The 18124-nt window shown below is 38.7% G+C and overlaps 1 protein-coding gene across 1 annotated transcript; it reads right to left on the reverse strand.

Moving 5' to 3' along the window:
• Positions 1-3916: 3916 nt before the first annotated feature.
• LOC140155507 (BTB/POZ domain-containing protein 17-like) lies at positions 3917-14078 on the reverse strand. Its single transcript, XM_072178376.1, has 2 exons — positions 14035-14078; positions 3917-6486 (listed from the first exon to the last, which is right to left on the reverse strand). The coding sequence occupies exon 2, from the start codon at positions 6454-6456 to the stop codon at positions 5104-5106; it is 1353 nt and encodes a 450-aa protein (XP_072034477.1). The 5' UTR covers positions 6457-6486; positions 14035-14078; the 3' UTR covers positions 3917-5103.
• Between the last annotated feature and the right edge of the window lie 4046 nt (positions 14079-18124).

An 18124-nucleotide genomic window follows, 5' to 3' on the forward strand; every position in this document is an offset into this window, starting at 1 on the left:
TTAAATTCATGTTTGCAATATAGATGCAATATCTTATCCTTTGAGTAAAGTATTTGAATGGACGAAGGTCGAATTTTAAAAATGACAAACTGGCCCTGTACAAAGAAAAAATTCCAAGAAGCGGGAGTCAAACAGATTAAATTGCCGCATGATGCTGAATACGACAGTCCAAAAACATTACATAGAAGAGTATAGTAGACCCCACGCATGGCCAAGTTTTGTTAGAAGGGCTGCAATATATACACAGGGGGAGTCTGATTCATTTAGTTTACCAGTGCAATTGGTAGCAAAAGCGCCTCATCCTCATTCACAGTTCTGACACTAAGGTCAATAATACTAGTACCTGAAAACTGTACCTCATTTCTTGTCCAGTTTCAAAAGAAAGTAACGAGCAAAGCTGTCCAATTCCTTGACTTCGATGATTTGTACTTGTGTATTTGTGATATAGCAACAATCGAAGCATTTCTTGAGGGTCAACCGAATCTGACTATTTTGAGTATTCCATCTCAACCTCAGCCTACAATCTTTGAAAAATGTACTTGGAACGCTTGGCTCACTCTGTCTAAATTTCTTATGATCATGGAAATGACGTATATTGTGTTTGGGAACAAACATGACATCTACAACAATGATTTACCCTTCCCTTCTCCCCATTAATCAATGTTGGAACACATTGGGAAACCGCTGAAGACATTGGCATTTCTCAACATTGAACAGGGGAGACGGGTGACAGTTTTCCATTCTTCACACGCAAGCGTTCCAAGACTTATTTCCAAGATTGTCTCTGCCGAATGCCAAATATTTCATCTAAATTTCGTTTTTGTCTCGTAACTTCAAAACGGAATGTCGTGTGAGCTATAAATTGCACACGATTTGGGAGCAGATATTATATTTCGTATTTAGGCCATACTGCATGATACCAAGTTGCTTAACTCATTTTGAAAAAATTAAAGACTTATTTCCAAGATAGTAGCTACCGTAAGAGTCTATCAACTGATGTTGGTGTAGATGTTCCTTCTCGACGTTCATCAAACATGTCAAAGGCAAAGGTCTTTAAACGAGTCTTTCAAGAAATAGGTTACATTTCAGGTCTGGATCAGGAGTTAAATGGTGTTATCCGAGAGGTGTGCAAATTATTCCTGGCCTTTGTTCCCATGTCCACACACTAACTTACTTGGACACGGGCTTGGACATAACATACACTAATGTAACACCAAAATGAGTTTCAAATCTTGTTCAGGGCAATACGTAGTGGTGGTGGGACGCTTCAACAAAGAGATTCTGATCGTGATGATAGCAGCACAATCTCACGAAACAAAGGAAACAGTTTGCCTATGAAACGCCTTAACATCCGCGATAATGATATTGGTGATTCATCATCATAAAAACAAGCTGATGTAATGACATACTTGGGTTCCCTAGAATAATTGGAACCGGAATTGGAAGAGAAGCATTTTCAAGTATTAGTTTGCACAGCTTTAAGAGAACTAGATTTGTCAGATAATATAACATGTATGATCGGAAATTCATTCCAGGCTGTAGGACAGGGAGTCAGTAATGGCAAATTGACTAAACTTGCATTAACAAACATTGGTTCAGGTAGTGTTGCACCAATGGCATCACTTCAACATATATGCCAACTCTTGAATTGTCCGATGAGAATATTGTGGCAGTATCACTCATAAATATGCCAAAGCTGACCAGGCCCGACTTGTTCAAACGTAAAATTGAGACGGTTTCACTCCAACAGATGCCCCCAAGATGCCCCAGCATGAAAGTCTTACGCTGTCGAAAACTAACGGGTCGTTTTCATTACTGCGGGCATGTAAAAAGCCTATAGACCCTTTTCCCTCTATCCCACAATGCACTATTCCAGGGGGTATGACGTAGTTCATCAACCTCATAGATCGTGTGCATCCGATGATCTTTGCCATACCTTTGCAATTATTTTGTCTTAATATGGGCATACTGATTCCATATATGCAGATTATCGTAAAGGCCATCGATGTTACTAATTATGCAATTATTGAATACACGAGTGATGCAGTTACGGAGAGACGCAGAACATCTGTGTAAGAGATTGTGTTTACATTTTATTTTCATCTCCGAAAAAAAAGTGAAACGGACGCCGACAAAATATCACGGCGTGTCCCGTCATTAGTTTATCACCATTAGGTCTATAAAATGTATACAAAGTTAGGTTTCAATAGCAGGAAACTTTTTTTGCTGATTACACCATGTCCATAAGGCATAAAAATGTTGTTTTTTGCCCCCGAAAGGTATTTGTGATCGCGGCGCCATTATCGTGATTATTGGGGATTCCTTTTTTGTTATGAAGGCACCAGCCGAATTGTCCGTATTCCAGAATGTAATGAACTTAACTCTGTACTCCCCGGGGAGATGATGTAGTTTGCGACACTCATACCCCCCTGGAATAGTGCATGATGGGAAAGAGGGAAAAAGGTCTATTAGGACATGAAGCAGGCGCGTGGAAAGATGAGGGTGAAGACTACCGTAATAATGTTGTTGATGAGAAAATAAATCAGACTGGTGAAGGATGTGGTGATGAAAATGACAAGCTTTTCAAAGAAATCCATTTGAAATAAGGTCACACCGATGACCATGTAGGAGTACGCAGTATTATAGTACGACTGTGACATAATATACTACGTACAAAAAGTATCTTTGCACTTGGGAAAAATACCATAATTTTAAAACTAGATAATAATTGGTTAAATTTATTCTTGCAATATAGATGTCCTTTTTTTCGAATTTTAAAAATGACAATTTGGTCTTATCAGTCAATCTTGCTACAAATGTAACAATGTAAAAATTAGTAAAAAACTAGTATTGGCTCCAACATTGATTGGGGGGAGGAGGGGGTTGCAAGCAATATGAAACATTAATGTTTGCCACTCATGTTACTTGTAATGTTTAAACAAAGAGCACGTGTCTATGCTGTCAACTATACATGTACCCTGCTCATTTTTCATGTATATGTTTTTTCTTAACTCGTGTGCTATGACTGAGCCAAAAGGACATCATCTCCAAATACACAGTTAAGAGACCTCGATGCCTCCATTCAACAAGAAAGTTAACCTGACGGTAGGGTATGATGCATTTACATCCAATACGTTCAGAGGTCAAGTTATGAGTGCACACACATTATAAGGTCAACCAACTATGTCTTTATAATTCGAACAGTGTGTGACATATTTTCGCCAAGGCCAAATCGTCTTTTATAATTGAAGAGATCAGATATGCATAATTTCAGTTTGCAAGAAGACAAGAGGTCAAATTTGTCTATGTTAAAAATAGAATCATGGAGGTGTATAAATATATGCTTGGCATGTTTGTTCCACTTTGTTGTGTGTGTATTAATTTTCATCATCATCATCATCATCATAATCATCATCATCATCATTTATCATCATCATCATCATCATCATCATCGTCGTCATCGTCGTCATCATCATCAACATTAATACCGGACTACTACTAGCCACACCAAAGCAGCACACCGAAAATAAAATCAAAACAATTAATAAATTTTGCTGCAAGTTCAAAGAAAATTAATGTATACAAATATTTAAATTCGTGTTTTATTTAAACGTATCTACCGGTAATTGTAATTTAAACACAACCATGACAACTGCTACATTAAGGCTTAAGCTGAATTGAGCTATTTTGAAAAGAAATGTTGTTGCGGATTCTCTACCACACATTTCAAGCTGGATTGGCGCCAATGTCCATAGCAATGGAGGGTTATAATTTTCCCCAAGACGCTCCCGGATCCCCGGCATTGCCACTGAATTTAGAGCATGTTATGGTTATTTAAAAGGTGCCCTGTAAAAATTGCTTATGTCCCTTTTGACCTGCCAAAATTGTTTGCACCCACCCTGTTTTATAAAAAAAAAAATGTCCCCGACGCAAATTTGACCCTCCACCACGCCACAGACCCTGTAGATGATGTTGAAGGCTATGTTGGCAACCTGCTCTATAACCTGGTACAAAATGGGGCGGCGATTTGCCATTCTGCCGGATTATAATGGCACTTCTATTCGAAACTTATTCCTATAGATAACCTGAACTGAACCAGAGATGACGGAACTGATTATCCCGTGGTACTTTTGATCACTGCGCATGGTATCTATAATACGAGCGGCTAGTAGTCTTCCAAGGTGCTTTTAAGAGCTATCACATTGGTGATACCGTCCATCACTAAAATGTCAATCTTAGACGTGTAAGAATTCTTAGGCGTGTAAAATCTTAGGCGTCTAAGATTTCATTGGTCAATAATTGAATACGCCTAAGATGATTGGTTGTTTGGGATTTCTGGTCCTGTGATTCGTTGATTTAAGTCTACCGCGAAATTCTTAGACGCCTAAGATTGCATCTTAGACGTCTAAGGTTAGGCGTATTCTTAGGCGTATTTTGAAGGTTTCCGCCATCCATACTATGGACACACACCAGCAATTAGCAAATCTGGTCAAGCCCTATCTGGTGGACGACCTAAAATCAAATTGGCATAAATGTGACCAAATCTGGATTAGTTATGTGTGATGCTTCTCTTTTCAGAATAGCTGAGGATAGATAAAAATTAAAACATATTATCATGCTTTTTTCTGTATTCTATATCTTCCGGCAACTCTACTGCAAATCTAAACAGTGGTATTGGAGCCAAAGTCATTGGTAGTCTTCCAGTTGGGGGAAAAATGATGGTCAAGATATTATTTCTTCTTGTCAGCATAACAGGAGAATGGTTCATTTCAAATACCAAAGCTCAGTCTTCAGTAACTGAGTTGTTCCTGTTAGAAGAAAAAGCCTTTTTTCCGAAGCCCGATTGCTTTAATTACAATGTAGGTAAAAACAAAGAATATATCTCAGAGCTGCCACATACGCTTGTTTTGAGGTGTGCATTTTGTCTTGGAGAAACTAACCACTTTTGTTGAATGAAAGCATTGTTTATAGATTTTAATGGGGTTTAAAAGTTTGTTAAAGTATCTAAAAGCTTATTGTGACTTGAGTTCTAAGACATTTTTGCTTTGAACTGTTTTGGAGAAAATAAACTACAGATCTTTTATCTGTCATAGATTTAACAAGTTAGGAAAGATAAATAGCTATGTCTATTTTTCCTGACTCTATAACATTTGCAGCACACTTTTTCCTGCGTGGTGAAACCATCAGTATCTGTGTAGTAGACAATAGTACGGCGTGTTTATATAATGTGTACCTATAATGAATGAGTTTATTCTCTTCATCCCGAGAACACACATTCATGTGAATACCTACATCGAACGAACGTCCAACGTGACATTCAGGAGGTTCCAACACAAAATGATCACAATTAAAAGTTCCATCACCTTGTTTTGTGCAGATAAACTTCCATCGATGCAATTTGTCAACTCCATGCTTCCCAAAGATCTTAACAAAAGTATCTATACTGCTAAGATCAACAACATGTGTCGAAATATGGTGGCCAAAAGAAGTAAGATTGATCTTTACCCTCCTTCCATATGGGCGGGTGAAGTATACTCTTGGGTTCATGTGCTCACAACGGCCACTACTTGGGTTACAAGAACATTTGTGTTCAACTCTTCCATCGGAAAGCTTCCTTTTCTTTGGTGATTTGACAGAATAAGCGAACATCTCCGCTTGAACTTCATAGGCACGTATAAGTTGGTGCTTCATGATGGTATCGGCATACAATTTACCGAGGGGTGAATCTTTAACTTCTGCTATCTGTGTCCCATCCATGTTGTAGAAACGAATAAGCTGCAATAGGTGTGCAGCTGCTGAATCTCTCTCTGACACCATGGTCTCATCAAAGGTGTCCAAGATCCATCTCTGCACCATTTTGTAAACAAAGAATTCATCTGGAGCAGTAATGCTACCGTTTTGGCCCCTTATGACCATCGTCAGATTCGCAAGAGTTAAGCAACTAATCTCAAAATGTTCAATATCAGCGAAGGTTCCTGAAATACCTTTATAACATAAGGGCAGATGGTGAGGGAAGTATTCATTAACATATGGGATACATTTCATAATAGGGCCCAACTCCTCACCTGTTCCTATCTGCTTCATAATAAAAGCACTACATCCATTTTTCAGAGATGCCACATTGTATTTGTCTACTAGTTTGAGCAATGAAGAAATATTATCATAGTTGATGTCTATCTTTCCAGTATAGAAGAATTTGAGGAAATCTTTGAAATGCAATTCACATAATTCGTCATCCTCTTCCAAGCGGACTTCACTATTCCTAGATTCTCTCCATCGGTTGCCGGTCAACATGGTTTTGAAGACTGGACTTTGTATAGCCAGCACATATTTGTGAGCAAGGAATTTAGTTCCTCCTACTTCAAGGGTCACATCACTGAGTTCAGAGTTGTCAAACTGGTCTGCCATATTCTCAATCAGTGCCACCTCTGCCTTCCAGGTAAATGAGAGCGCCATTATCACACTAGTTGGTCTTTCCAACGTTTCCTGCAATAATTAAAAAAAAACTAAAATAAACAATCACAGCAAGCACTAAACATTTTTGCACACACTTCTCCCGGGGGTGGGTTCTCCCTGGTTGAAATCTATACAGGGATACCGCTCATTCTGTATAAAATCCGGTGCCAACAGCCTTTTCAACATTCTTTGGTCCACAAACACTTTGTCCAACATCGAATATGTTGTTTTTCTGGTCAAACTCAAAAAGATCATTTAGGCCAGCAGATTGAGACTCATTTTGGGGGTGAAGTGGCAACTACCGTCCTACCAGCTAATTTTGGTATTTTTGGAAAGTATGGGTCCTTACCATTTCCCAGATATAAAATTGCCCAAAATATCTGTGGGGGAACATGCTCAAATGACGTTATCAAAATGAACGCGCCAAATTTTAGCACACCATACTGGAAATGACCTTATTTCATTAGTTTGTCAAACATTTTGAGTTACTTAAAGGCCAAATATGTTATATATCCAATTCGTAAACATTATTTACTTATCTACAGTTGATCTAGACACATTGGCAGGGCTGTCAACTCTCACGCATTGGCCGTGAGTCTCACGCATTGGGTCACTTTCTCACGGTCTCACGCCAAGGTAGTATAATCTCACGCCAAGGTAGTAAAGCTCACGCAAAAAGCTGGAAAATGAATAACATCTCACGCATCGTCATGAATAATTTGTTGCTCCTACCCCCCCCGCTTTTCACATTCTCGAGCGCCGTGGCTCAAATAATCATGGTACAAAATGAACATTGGAGTCGGCAAATCCCGGTACGTCTCTGTGTCACGCCAAGCAATTCCAGAAAGTTGACAGCCCTGACATTGGAACATTATGAATGATAGAGGGCGCTTTCAATATGGCTGCCAAATAGCCAGTTATTAAATTTACATGATTTATTTACTGAAAAAAACATGACAAAAACGATCTTTTAAATTAAAATAACATTGATATACACTGGAGATATTTGTTAGATAATATAATGCTCTATTTACTATAAACAAATATTTTACTGGTCACAGATATTGTTTTATAACAAATGACGTCATCAAAATGACCGCCCAAAGTTTCAAATTTTAGCACACCATACTGGAAATGACTTTATTTCATTAGTTTGTCAAACATTTTGAGTTACTTAAAGGTCAAATACTTTATATATCCAAAATTGAATTCGTAAAATTATTTACTTATCTACAGTTGATCTAGACACATTGGAACATTAGAAATGATAGAGGGCGCTTTCAATATGGCCGCCAATTAGCCAATTATAAACTTCCCCGTTCAATGCCTGTAGATGCGCAGGGTCTGAATCTGGTTGTTTCTGTCTGCATCACTTTCTTCTTGCCTACGCCAAAAATGACGACACTGTGTCGTAGCCAGTGATAACACACCACAAGCTGTTGACATAAGCAATATCATGAATGGGAATCATTCTCCGCTGGTCAATGGTTTTAGTAATCCTTCCAGTCTGCATCCTAATTCCAAGAACCGCTCGCATCCGTGGCATGTAATGTACTAATAGAACCATTACAGTGTCTGGTGATTGAATGATTACCCGTCCAGTTGCATTCTTGGAATTCATTTTCTTGTCAACGTCCATTGAATGGAGCTCATGTGTGAAAAACAACCTGTCAACTTCAAACAAATCTGCAGATGTCACACATTTGGCTGTAAGACTAGATGTGTAGCCTCCAGCAAGGTATATCTTATGGTTGGAGTAATAAAGATTCTAGGATCTTTGTACAGAGTCTCTACAAGATAGCCTAACACATAAGCTGTCATTTGTGACTTGTTGGATGACAATCCCATAAATGATTTCCATATGGAAGTGGCCGAGCACCTTCAACCTGATACTTGTGTTTGCCGTTGGCCTTGTCTGCGGGCCCTCTTTCACCCTTTGTCGATGTTTCGTCATCATAACGGTCAAAAACCAACATGTATCTCTTGTGCAGTTTCAAGCAACTTTGTAATATTCTTGCGGAAGGCTTCTGCAATGTCTTGGAAGGTCTGTATATTATGTTAAACATTCATGCATTGAAACTCAGCCATACCATCTGGGATGTATTAGGACACATCACATTCTGTGGCTGGAAGCTGTGCCACAGACTTCTTAACTGTATCTTCTAGACTGTGGAGAAGATTAAATTTGGCTGTAACACGTTTACTGCCACTCTCTTTGAACAATCTTGGTGAACAACTGTGACAGTGTAGCTTAGAACTGAAGCTAGGCTGGCTGGCCGAACTGTAGCTAGCGTAAGTGCTCGTCGGTAGATTCACATTCAAACTTTGAGACAATGAGTGTTGCCGGTTATCTTAAATTTGGATCGCTTTTTCAACTCGACTTGGCGATAGGGGTATAAAAGAACTTGGAGTCGTCAGTTTCTTTGTCAAGACGAGACTTTATCAAGTCACCCATCATCATTCGCCCTTTATCCACAACATTCAACAGGGAGTTGCTGATTTTAGATATAGCTACTAGACCACTGTCTAAATCAACCAGAAACTCAGGTGGGACTCTATGTTGAATGGATCTGTCCTGTTATCTCCAATATGCCCCATATGCTTAAAAATTTGCTGGGTATGAGCTTCATCCTTTGTCATCATTGCTGGTTTTGTTTGTTCATGTGTCTCTGTTGTGGTTGACTTTGTGCCAGTGTGAAGTTGCATTGTACCACTATATTGACTACGAAGGTGGCATGTCCATCGAAGCACATCGGATCCCTTCAGGCCAATGATGGCACTATCACTCTTGGTATCCTTAATGATGATGGATTCCACTCCCATATCGCTCCATATGCCTTTAAATTTTCCTGGAGTTTGCTTGACTGAAAACCCTTTATTGGAAACGCCTCTTGAACTGTGTCTGGTAGTGAAGATAGCATCTCTGCATGTTGCATTATAGTGATCGCCAACGAGAATAGTTCTGCCGATCAGCCACAGAAAGGTAAGAGAGCGTATTTAACTTGAGTGCAGGGACGCAGTTCCCAATTGCCTTCTATTTCAGCATTGATGTTGCCGAATGCCGATCCCATGTAATGAACTCTGCTAAAATTGGTAAGAGCTTCTCTTCAATCAAAGATGTCAGGGGACCAGTGATTTCTGGTGTGAAACTGTCACCGCCTAATGAAGGTCTTCTGTACATCATACATTACTCTATTCACAAGATGCCTTTGATCTTCAAACCATTTCAGGAAGTTTGTGATAAAGATCTGAACAAGGGCTTCATATACCAGAGTAAGACCTCTTGTGGCTCGATGAATTTGCTTTCCAGCTAACATATTTTCAACAGTGGCAGGACCGTACATTTCTGAATCTGCCACCATATCTTTCAAACCAAATCTCCCCAAAGTCGTCCAAAATACATTAGAAGAGATGAATGTTGAAAGATTGTGAAATCCACCTAGCCGTACGACAAGATAAGGAAACTCCTGTTTTCTGTTCAGCTTTACCACCTGTGCCACTGCATACAACTGTTATAATCAAAAGTGTGTACATGACATAATTGACCACACTTTTCAGCCAGATCTGTTCCTCTCTTTAGTGCAGTGTAAACTGTTCTCATTTCAGAAGGAGGTGCCTGAATTTATTATGGGTCGATATGTAGCTACAGGAACAGCATTTGGATTGGATTGAGATACTGTTGCATTGTAGCCTGTCCAAAATGGAACGACTTGAGTGCACAAAATGCACACCCTTCTGGATTGGTAAGTTTCCATGTGGTATTTGACGTAGGAGTGCCCAAGTGAGATCTTTTAAACAATGAAATAGCTCAAACCGATCAAGCTGCTCTGATACAGTGATGTTAATACCAGGCACCGGCTTTGGTTCTGGGCGGTTTATGAAGTCTCCAAGCACTTCTGAGATCTGTATGCTGAAACTTTGTAGATTCTGTTTGTCTATCCATCATTCTTAGTCAGTGGGAGTGGTCTATTAGTAGACACATAATCTGATTGGACAATCGCATGATTTTGGGTGTCGTCTATCAGACGGTAGACGACCCCACGTCATCATGAGTGTTGATAACGCGTAACACGCTCATAGAGGTGCGCGTATGTATCGCGTTGTATGCGTAGACGCAGTGCGGAATACTCGCACGCGCTAGCAGAACGCGCAACAAAAGATGTGAAGTTGTAAACAAGTTTCGTTCATTTTTGAAAAGGGGGAGTTTTTATGACGGTAACTTAATTTTTCCTTTAAAAAATATTTTACAGTTATTAAAATAATATTTAGCTGACTAAGAATGAGAATAAACGATAGGAATTTTTATTTTGCCTATCCTCTACCTATGATAGACGACAGGCAGGTCCAATATTTTTATCGTAGTGGATACCGGCTGCGCCGGCATCCACTACTCAAAATATTGGACCTGCCTGTCGTCTATCACATGGTAGAGGATAGGCAAAATAAAATTCCTATCGTTTATTCTCTAAATCGTTGTTCTTGGAATTCTACTCTTGCCATTTTGTGGTAAGTTTTTCTATCTACAGTGTCTCCATTGATATCTTACATTGTCATCACCCTCCTGGCCTGGGCAGAAATCGTGGTGGTACATACACATCATCTGCAGCATATGCTACCTGTTCTTCTGCTGTCGCTGTTTAAAATCTGCGAAGCTCATCATAGATAGCACACATACCATAAGCATTATGAGTTTTTTATTAAGCTCCTGCTGTCATACTCATGAGGCAGTTGGGGCATGAGCCCAATGTGAAAGGGTAGTATTACCTGCTTCTTACCGCGGTGACTGCAGTAGATACAATGTAAAGCATTCAGCTAGTTTGAGGTATCGACGTCTCACATCATCTGACGACTTATATTCTTGATCTGTTGATTCAAATGCTTTCTTATCAAAAAGCGACTGCAGAACTGTCTGAAGTGAGACATGAACAAATGCCGATGATGCGTCAAAATCGTACATTCTTGTACAACTTCTCCATTTCTGGACAATGAAGTATGCCAACTGCTTTATGAAGTATTTGATCTTTATTTTACTTGTCCTCTTCATGTTCGTTATTCTCCATCTGGTCAGTCTCAGCAATTTCATCCAGCTTTCTTAGCTAGAAAGATTTTACAACGCAACTGTAAAAAGCTGCACAACTTTTAGTGGGGCGTGTTTGCACCATGCACATGTACATGGGGTGTGTGCGGTTGTGTGCAGTGGTTGTGTGTGGGGTGCGTATGTGTTTGCCAGCAAACGGGGACACACACACTCGCACTTCACATTTAAACTGTGGACCACTCTGCAATGTGTGACCGTCTTTGGTTTCTGGAGGTCTTCAAACGACCGCAAATGCATGTATGATGTATTTGCGAAATACAACCTTTATCGTTATACATGTATGAGATATAACGCCCACAGTTGCTAGGTTAAATTCCATACACACAAAAATAAACAAACAAAATAGCGGAAAACGTCCTCGGTATGTCGATTACGGATTCAGACGACAACGTTTACATAGTCCTCAACAGCGTTCACATTTGGAGGCGATTATACGTGAATGTGTGTAGGGATGGGAGTGAGTGGGTGTGTGGGTGGGGTGGGGGTGTGTCTGTCTGGCAACCTTGTTGTATTTTATTAGTTTTCAACTTTAAGTGTAAATAGTACGTATTACAGTTTTTAAGTCTGTATATTGCCGTTATCATCCAAATTATAATTAAGCTAAACACTTTAATAACCCCATAATCAGATATTGGTTAATAAATAATAATATGTGCAATTTAGAATAGTTCATATGGGATAAATAAAGCATTATACCATCTACCAAACATCTGCAAAGTATATGAATATCATATTACGTAAATGGGAGTAAGTTTTGCCATGTTTTATCTGCTTAAATCATGTAAACTACATAATTGGCCCGGTCCCCGCACTCCGTGCATCCGCGGGTATTCATGCTCGTCGAAAATTTCGCGAAATAAGGGGTGTTTTCAGATGAAGAAACGCGATTCGCGAAACACACAAAAAAGGGGTGTTTTTTCAAACCACATGTTCGCGAAATTGAAAAAAAGGGTATTTTCATCAAGCAGCCTACGTGTTTCTGCCAGAAAAGGGTATATTAGAAATATCGTTCGCGCTTTAGCGAAAATAGGGGTATTATCGAAGGGCAAATAATTCGCGAAATTGCTAAAAAAAGGGGTGTTTTTCCCCTAAAAACTTCGCGAAATGAGAAGCAAAAGGGGTGTTTTTAAAGTTCACCGACAAGCATGAATACCCGCGGATGCACGGAGTGCGGGGACCGGGATAATTGGCTAATTGGTGGCCATATGGAAAGTGCCCTCTATCATTTCTGATGTTCCCCATCAACTCTAGATAAGTAAGGTATATTTACAAATTGAATATATAACATGTTGGAACTTTAAGTAACTCAAAATGTTTCAAAAACTAATGAAATAAAGTTATTTCCAGTAGGATAGTGTGCTAGAATTTGTAATTTTGGGCGGCCATTTTGATGACGTCATTCCAGCATGTTCCCCCACAGATATTTTGGGCAATTTTATATCTGGGAGATGGTAAGGACCCATACTTTTCAAAAATACCAAAATTAGCTGGTAGGACGGTAGTTGCCAGTTCCCCCTTTTTTAGAGCACTTTTTGGCCATTCTCTCTTCACCTAATTTGTGTGCCCCCCCCCTGGGTGTCCCCCCTCTGAAGCTATGGGTTTTTTTTAAATTTGAGGTGCAAATGACACCATTTGGTGCAACATTTTGTACTATTTTAGCCTGTCTTTACAAGGATAACGTGGGAATCGCATTGTTTAATGTTGAAATGTAGAATATTGGAGATATTCCTGATGGATGAAGATTGATCAAAGAAAGGGTTTGATTTTTTTAAATATTTTTTTTTTATTTTATTTTTTTTTAAATCTAAACGGCGCGCCACAAGTGTATCCCAACCCAGACGTGCGAGCATTGTTGTTTATCTCTTTAAATCACTGCAGCAAAACCCCCAGGGGATCACTCATACCGTAGCCTATATGAAAGTTGTATTAAAGCATCCGCGTGAAAGAAAACACAGATTTAGGGTGGTTTTTAAAAGCAAAACGAGGATCTGTGCGGATTTTACTAATAGAAGGGGTGTTTTTAAAAATTACCCAATTAACGGACATTAGTGGTGACATAGGCCTATTTATCAAGCTTTTTTTTGGAGCAATATTTTACTAACCAGATTTTTAAAAAATCGGAGCCGACTTCAACAGCGCCAATTTTATGCTTACCGATATCATCATTGTCACTGAAAGGCACTCTGCCGACACACGCAATGAATAGGGGCAAATTTCAAACAAATTCCTCGCTTAGGGTGTTTTTATTTGAGTAAAATCCCTGTTTAGGATTAGTTTGACAAATTTTCGACATCCTAGCTTAGGGTCAGTTTTGAAAGTCAATTTACACGGATGCTTACAACTTTTATACATGAGTGCCCCCCGGGGCCGGGGCAAAACCTAGCTGCTCTTCTTTGTAAGTTTGTATCATTTCAATTCAATCCTCTGCTGCTTCAGGGTGTTTGAGTTTTAATAATATTTTACTGCCTTAGTACGCTTACCTTTTAAATTTACGCTCACCTCGACAGCTCTTAAGCTTTAATCGTATTTCCGGTACGTAGAACGTTACATTTTTGTACCAGTAGAAATGCCCGCGAATTGAGAAAAATGCAGGTATAAAAATGTCATAACATGCACGATTTGTCTACAAAATGTTTATTTTCTTGAGGGAGCACACCACTAAATCAATGCGCCATTTGTGCAACCCTACTGAGTTCCGGTAAAATACAGAAAGTTTTTGAGGTATTGTGGGCTGCTCTTTGGAATAATAATCAGAAAGAGTGGCGAATTATAGCTTAAATTAAAGTGTAAAGCCTGTGCATGAATTTGAATCACTAAAAAGTCGCATTTTATAATTATCGAGAAAATAGGTCCGCGTATTACAAAATGGGCAGAAACAGGTTTACAGTCTTGAGAGCATGTCAGAAACAGTGAGGGCGCTGTTTAGTGGATCCTACCGGGAAAACGAGGTGGAAGACTACCCATACATTGAAACATATGTTAAACTTTCATCGATTTGCAATCGACTGGTTATCATTAAATTTCTCAGAAAGCGCCGAAAAGGCCTCAAAACGAGCACAGAAAACCGGTGTTTTTACACGTATTTCAATGGGACGATTATTTAGTGGTGTGCGCCCTTCGAAGGGCTAGGAGTAAAACCGTGCTTTTCAGAGATTCAGCCAAAATTGAAATCGGCTTTTGATTAAATTGCAGTTTTTCGATTTAAATAGATAGTTTATATGTTAGTGAATGTATTTAATGCGTTTAAGATGCAAGTCGCGTTAAGATTATTCCCTCAGAGGCCTTCAAAGTTCAAGAAATTGCCACAAATTACTCAAATTGTGTGAAAACGAGATTTCTTGGATTTTAAGCAATTTGGGCTTAAGGTGACAAATCGGTGCGTGCCTTTTAAAGCTGCAAAATCTTGTTTTTTTATGGGTGGGGGGGGGGGGTGATTGTTACAAATCATTAACAGTAGACCCTTGCAATTGTGAAAGGTAATTTACTCTCATTTAAAACCGAATTTTATCAGATTGATGGTCAAAAACTATCTTGAGAATTGGAATTTAATGCAAATATAGAAGAGTAAGCATGAATGGTCAAAATGTTGAAAATTTGCCTATAGTCGGAATCCACCATATAACTTTGAAGGGCATTTCTCTTGAACTGAATGTCACAGAGCAATTCTGTTTCGAGCGTTTTACTCAAAACATTTTATATTTTAAGAAAAAAGATAAAAGAATTAAATTTTATGAACATCAGAAACCCTTGAATTCAAGGGAGCACACCACTAAATCAATGCGCCATTTGTGCAACCCTACTGAGTTCCGGTAAAATACAGAAAGTTTTTGAGGTATTGTGGGCTGCTCTTTGGAATAATAATCAGAAAGAGTGGCGAATTATAGCTTAAATTAAAGTGTAAAGCCTGTGCTTGAATAAGAATCCCGCAAAAAGGCACATTTATATTATTAGCGAGAAAATAGGTCCGCGTATTACAAAATGGGCAGAAACAGGTTTACAGTCTTGAGAGCATGTCAGAAACAGTGAGGGCGCTGTTTAGTGGATCCTACCGGGAAAACGAGGTGGAAGACTACCCATACATTGAAACATATGTTAAACTTTCATCGATTTGCAATCGACTGGTTATCATTAAATTTCTCAGAAAGCGCCGAAAAGGCCTCAAAACGAGCACAGAAAACCGGTGTTTTTACACGTATTTCAATGGGACGATTATTTAGTGGTGTGCGCCCTTCGAAGGGCTAGGAGTAAAACCGTGCTTTTCAGAGATTCAGCCAAAATTGAAATCGGCTTTTGATTAAATTGCAGTTTTTTCGATTTAAATAGATAGTTTATATGTTAGTGAATGTATTTAATGCGTTTAAGATGCAAGTCGCGTTAAGATTATTCCCTCAGAGGCCTTCAAAGTTCAAGAAATTGCCACAAATTACTCAAATTGTGTGAAAACGAGATTTCTTGGATTTTAAGCAATTTGGGCTTAAGGTGACAAATCGGTGCGTGCCTTTTAAAGCTGCAAAATCTTGTTTTTTTATGGGTGGGGGGGTGATTGTTACAAATCATTAACAGTAGACCCTTGCAATTGTGAAAGGTAATTTACTCTCATTTAAAACCGAATTTTATCAGATTGATGGTCAAAAACTATCTTGAGAATTGGAATTTAATGCAAATATAGAAGAGTAAGCATGAATGGTCAAAATGTTGAAAATTTGCCTATAGTCGGAATCCACCATATAACTTTGAAGGGGCATTTCTCTTGAACTGAATGTCACAGAGCAATTCTGTTTCGAGCGTTTTACTCAAAACATTTTATATTTTAAGAAAAAAGATAACAGAATTAAATTTTATGAACATCAGAAACCCTTGAAGGGAGCACACCACTAAATCAATGCGCCATTTGTGCAACCCTACTGAGTTTCGGTAAAATACAGAAAGTTTTTGAGGTATTGTGGGCTGCTCTTTGGAATAATAATCAGAAAGAGTGGCGAATTATAGCTTAAATTAAAGTGTAAAGCCTGTGCATGAATTTGAATCACTAAAAAAGTCGCATTTTTATAATTATCGAGAAAATAGGTCCGCGTATTACAAAATGGGCAGAAACAGGTTTACAGTCTTGAGAGCATGTCAGAAACAGTGAGGGCGCTGTTTAGTGGATCCTACCGGGAAAACGAGGTGGAAGACTACCCATACATTGAAACATATGTTAAACTTTCATCGATTTGCAATCGACTGGTTATCATTAAATTTCTCAGAAAGCGCCGAAAAGGCCTCAAAACGAGCACAGAAAACCGGTGTTTTTACACGTATTTCAATGGGACGATTATTTAGTGGTGTGCGCCCTTCGAAGGGCTAGGAGTAAAACCGTGCTTTTCAGAGATTCAGCCAAAATTGAAATCGGCTTTTGATTAAATTGCAGTTTTTCGATTTAAATAGATAGTTTATATGTTAGTGAATGTATTTAATGCGTTTAAGATGCAAGTCGCGTTAAGATTATTCCCTCAGAGGCCTTCAAAGTTCAAGAAATTGCCACAAATTACTCAAATTGTGTGAAAACGAGATTTCTTGGATTTTAAGCAATTTGGGCTTAAGGTGACAAATCGGTGCGTGCCTTTTAAAGCTGCAAAATCTTGTTTTTTATGGGTGGGGGGGTGATTGTTACAAATCATTAACAGTAGACCCTTGCAATTGTGAAAGGTAATTTACTCTCATTTAAAACCGAATTTTATCAGATTGATGGTCAAAAACTATCTTGAGAATTGGAATTTAATGCAAATATAGAAGAGTAAGCATGAATGGTCAAAATGTTGAAAATTTGCCTATAGTCGGAATCCACCATATAACTTTGAAGGGCATTTCTCTTGAACTGAATGTCACAGAGCAATTCTGTTTCGAGCGTTTTACTCAAATCATTTTATATTTTAAGAAAAAAGATAAAAGAATTAAATTTTATGAACATCAGAAACCCTTGAAGGAGCACACCACTAAATCAATGCGCCATTTGTGCAACCCTACTGAGTTCCGGTAAAATACAGAAAGTTTTTGAGGTATTGTGGGCTGCTCTTTGGAATAATAATCAGAAAGAGTGGCGAATTATAGCTTAAATTAAAGTGTAAAGCCTGTGCATGAATTTGAATCACTAAAAAGTCGCATTTTATAATTATCGAGAAAATAGGTCCGCGTATTACAAAATGGGCAGAAACAGGTTTACAGTCTTGAGAGCATGTCAGAAACAGTGAGGGCGCTGTTTAGTGGATCCTACCGGGAAAACGAGGTGGAAGACTACCCATACATTGAAACATATGTTAAACTTTCATCGATTTGCAATCGACTGGTTATCATTAAATTTCTCAGAAAGCGCCGAAAAGGCCTCAAAACGAGCACAGAAAACCGGTGTTTTTACACGTATTTCAATGGGACGATTATTTAGTGGTGTGCGCCCTTCGAAGGGCTAGGAGTAAAACCGTGCTTTTCAGAGATTCAGCCAAAATTGAAATCGGCTTTTGATTAAATTGCAGTTATTTCGATTTAAATAGATAGTTTATATGTTAGTGAATGTATTTAATGCGTTTAAGATGC

This window comes from Amphiura filiformis, chromosome 6, assembly GCF_039555335.1.
Source record: "Amphiura filiformis chromosome 6, Afil_fr2py, whole genome shotgun sequence".
Taxonomy (NCBI): Eukaryota; Metazoa; Echinodermata; class Ophiuroidea; order Amphilepidida; family Amphiuridae; genus Amphiura; species Amphiura filiformis.

What these genes read in the sequence shown, in the direction of transcription:
- LOC140155507 (XM_072178376.1), bottom strand. Translation starts at nt 6,456, where the DNA reads ATGGCGCTCTCATTTACCTGGAAGGCAGAGGTGGCACTGATTGAGAAT.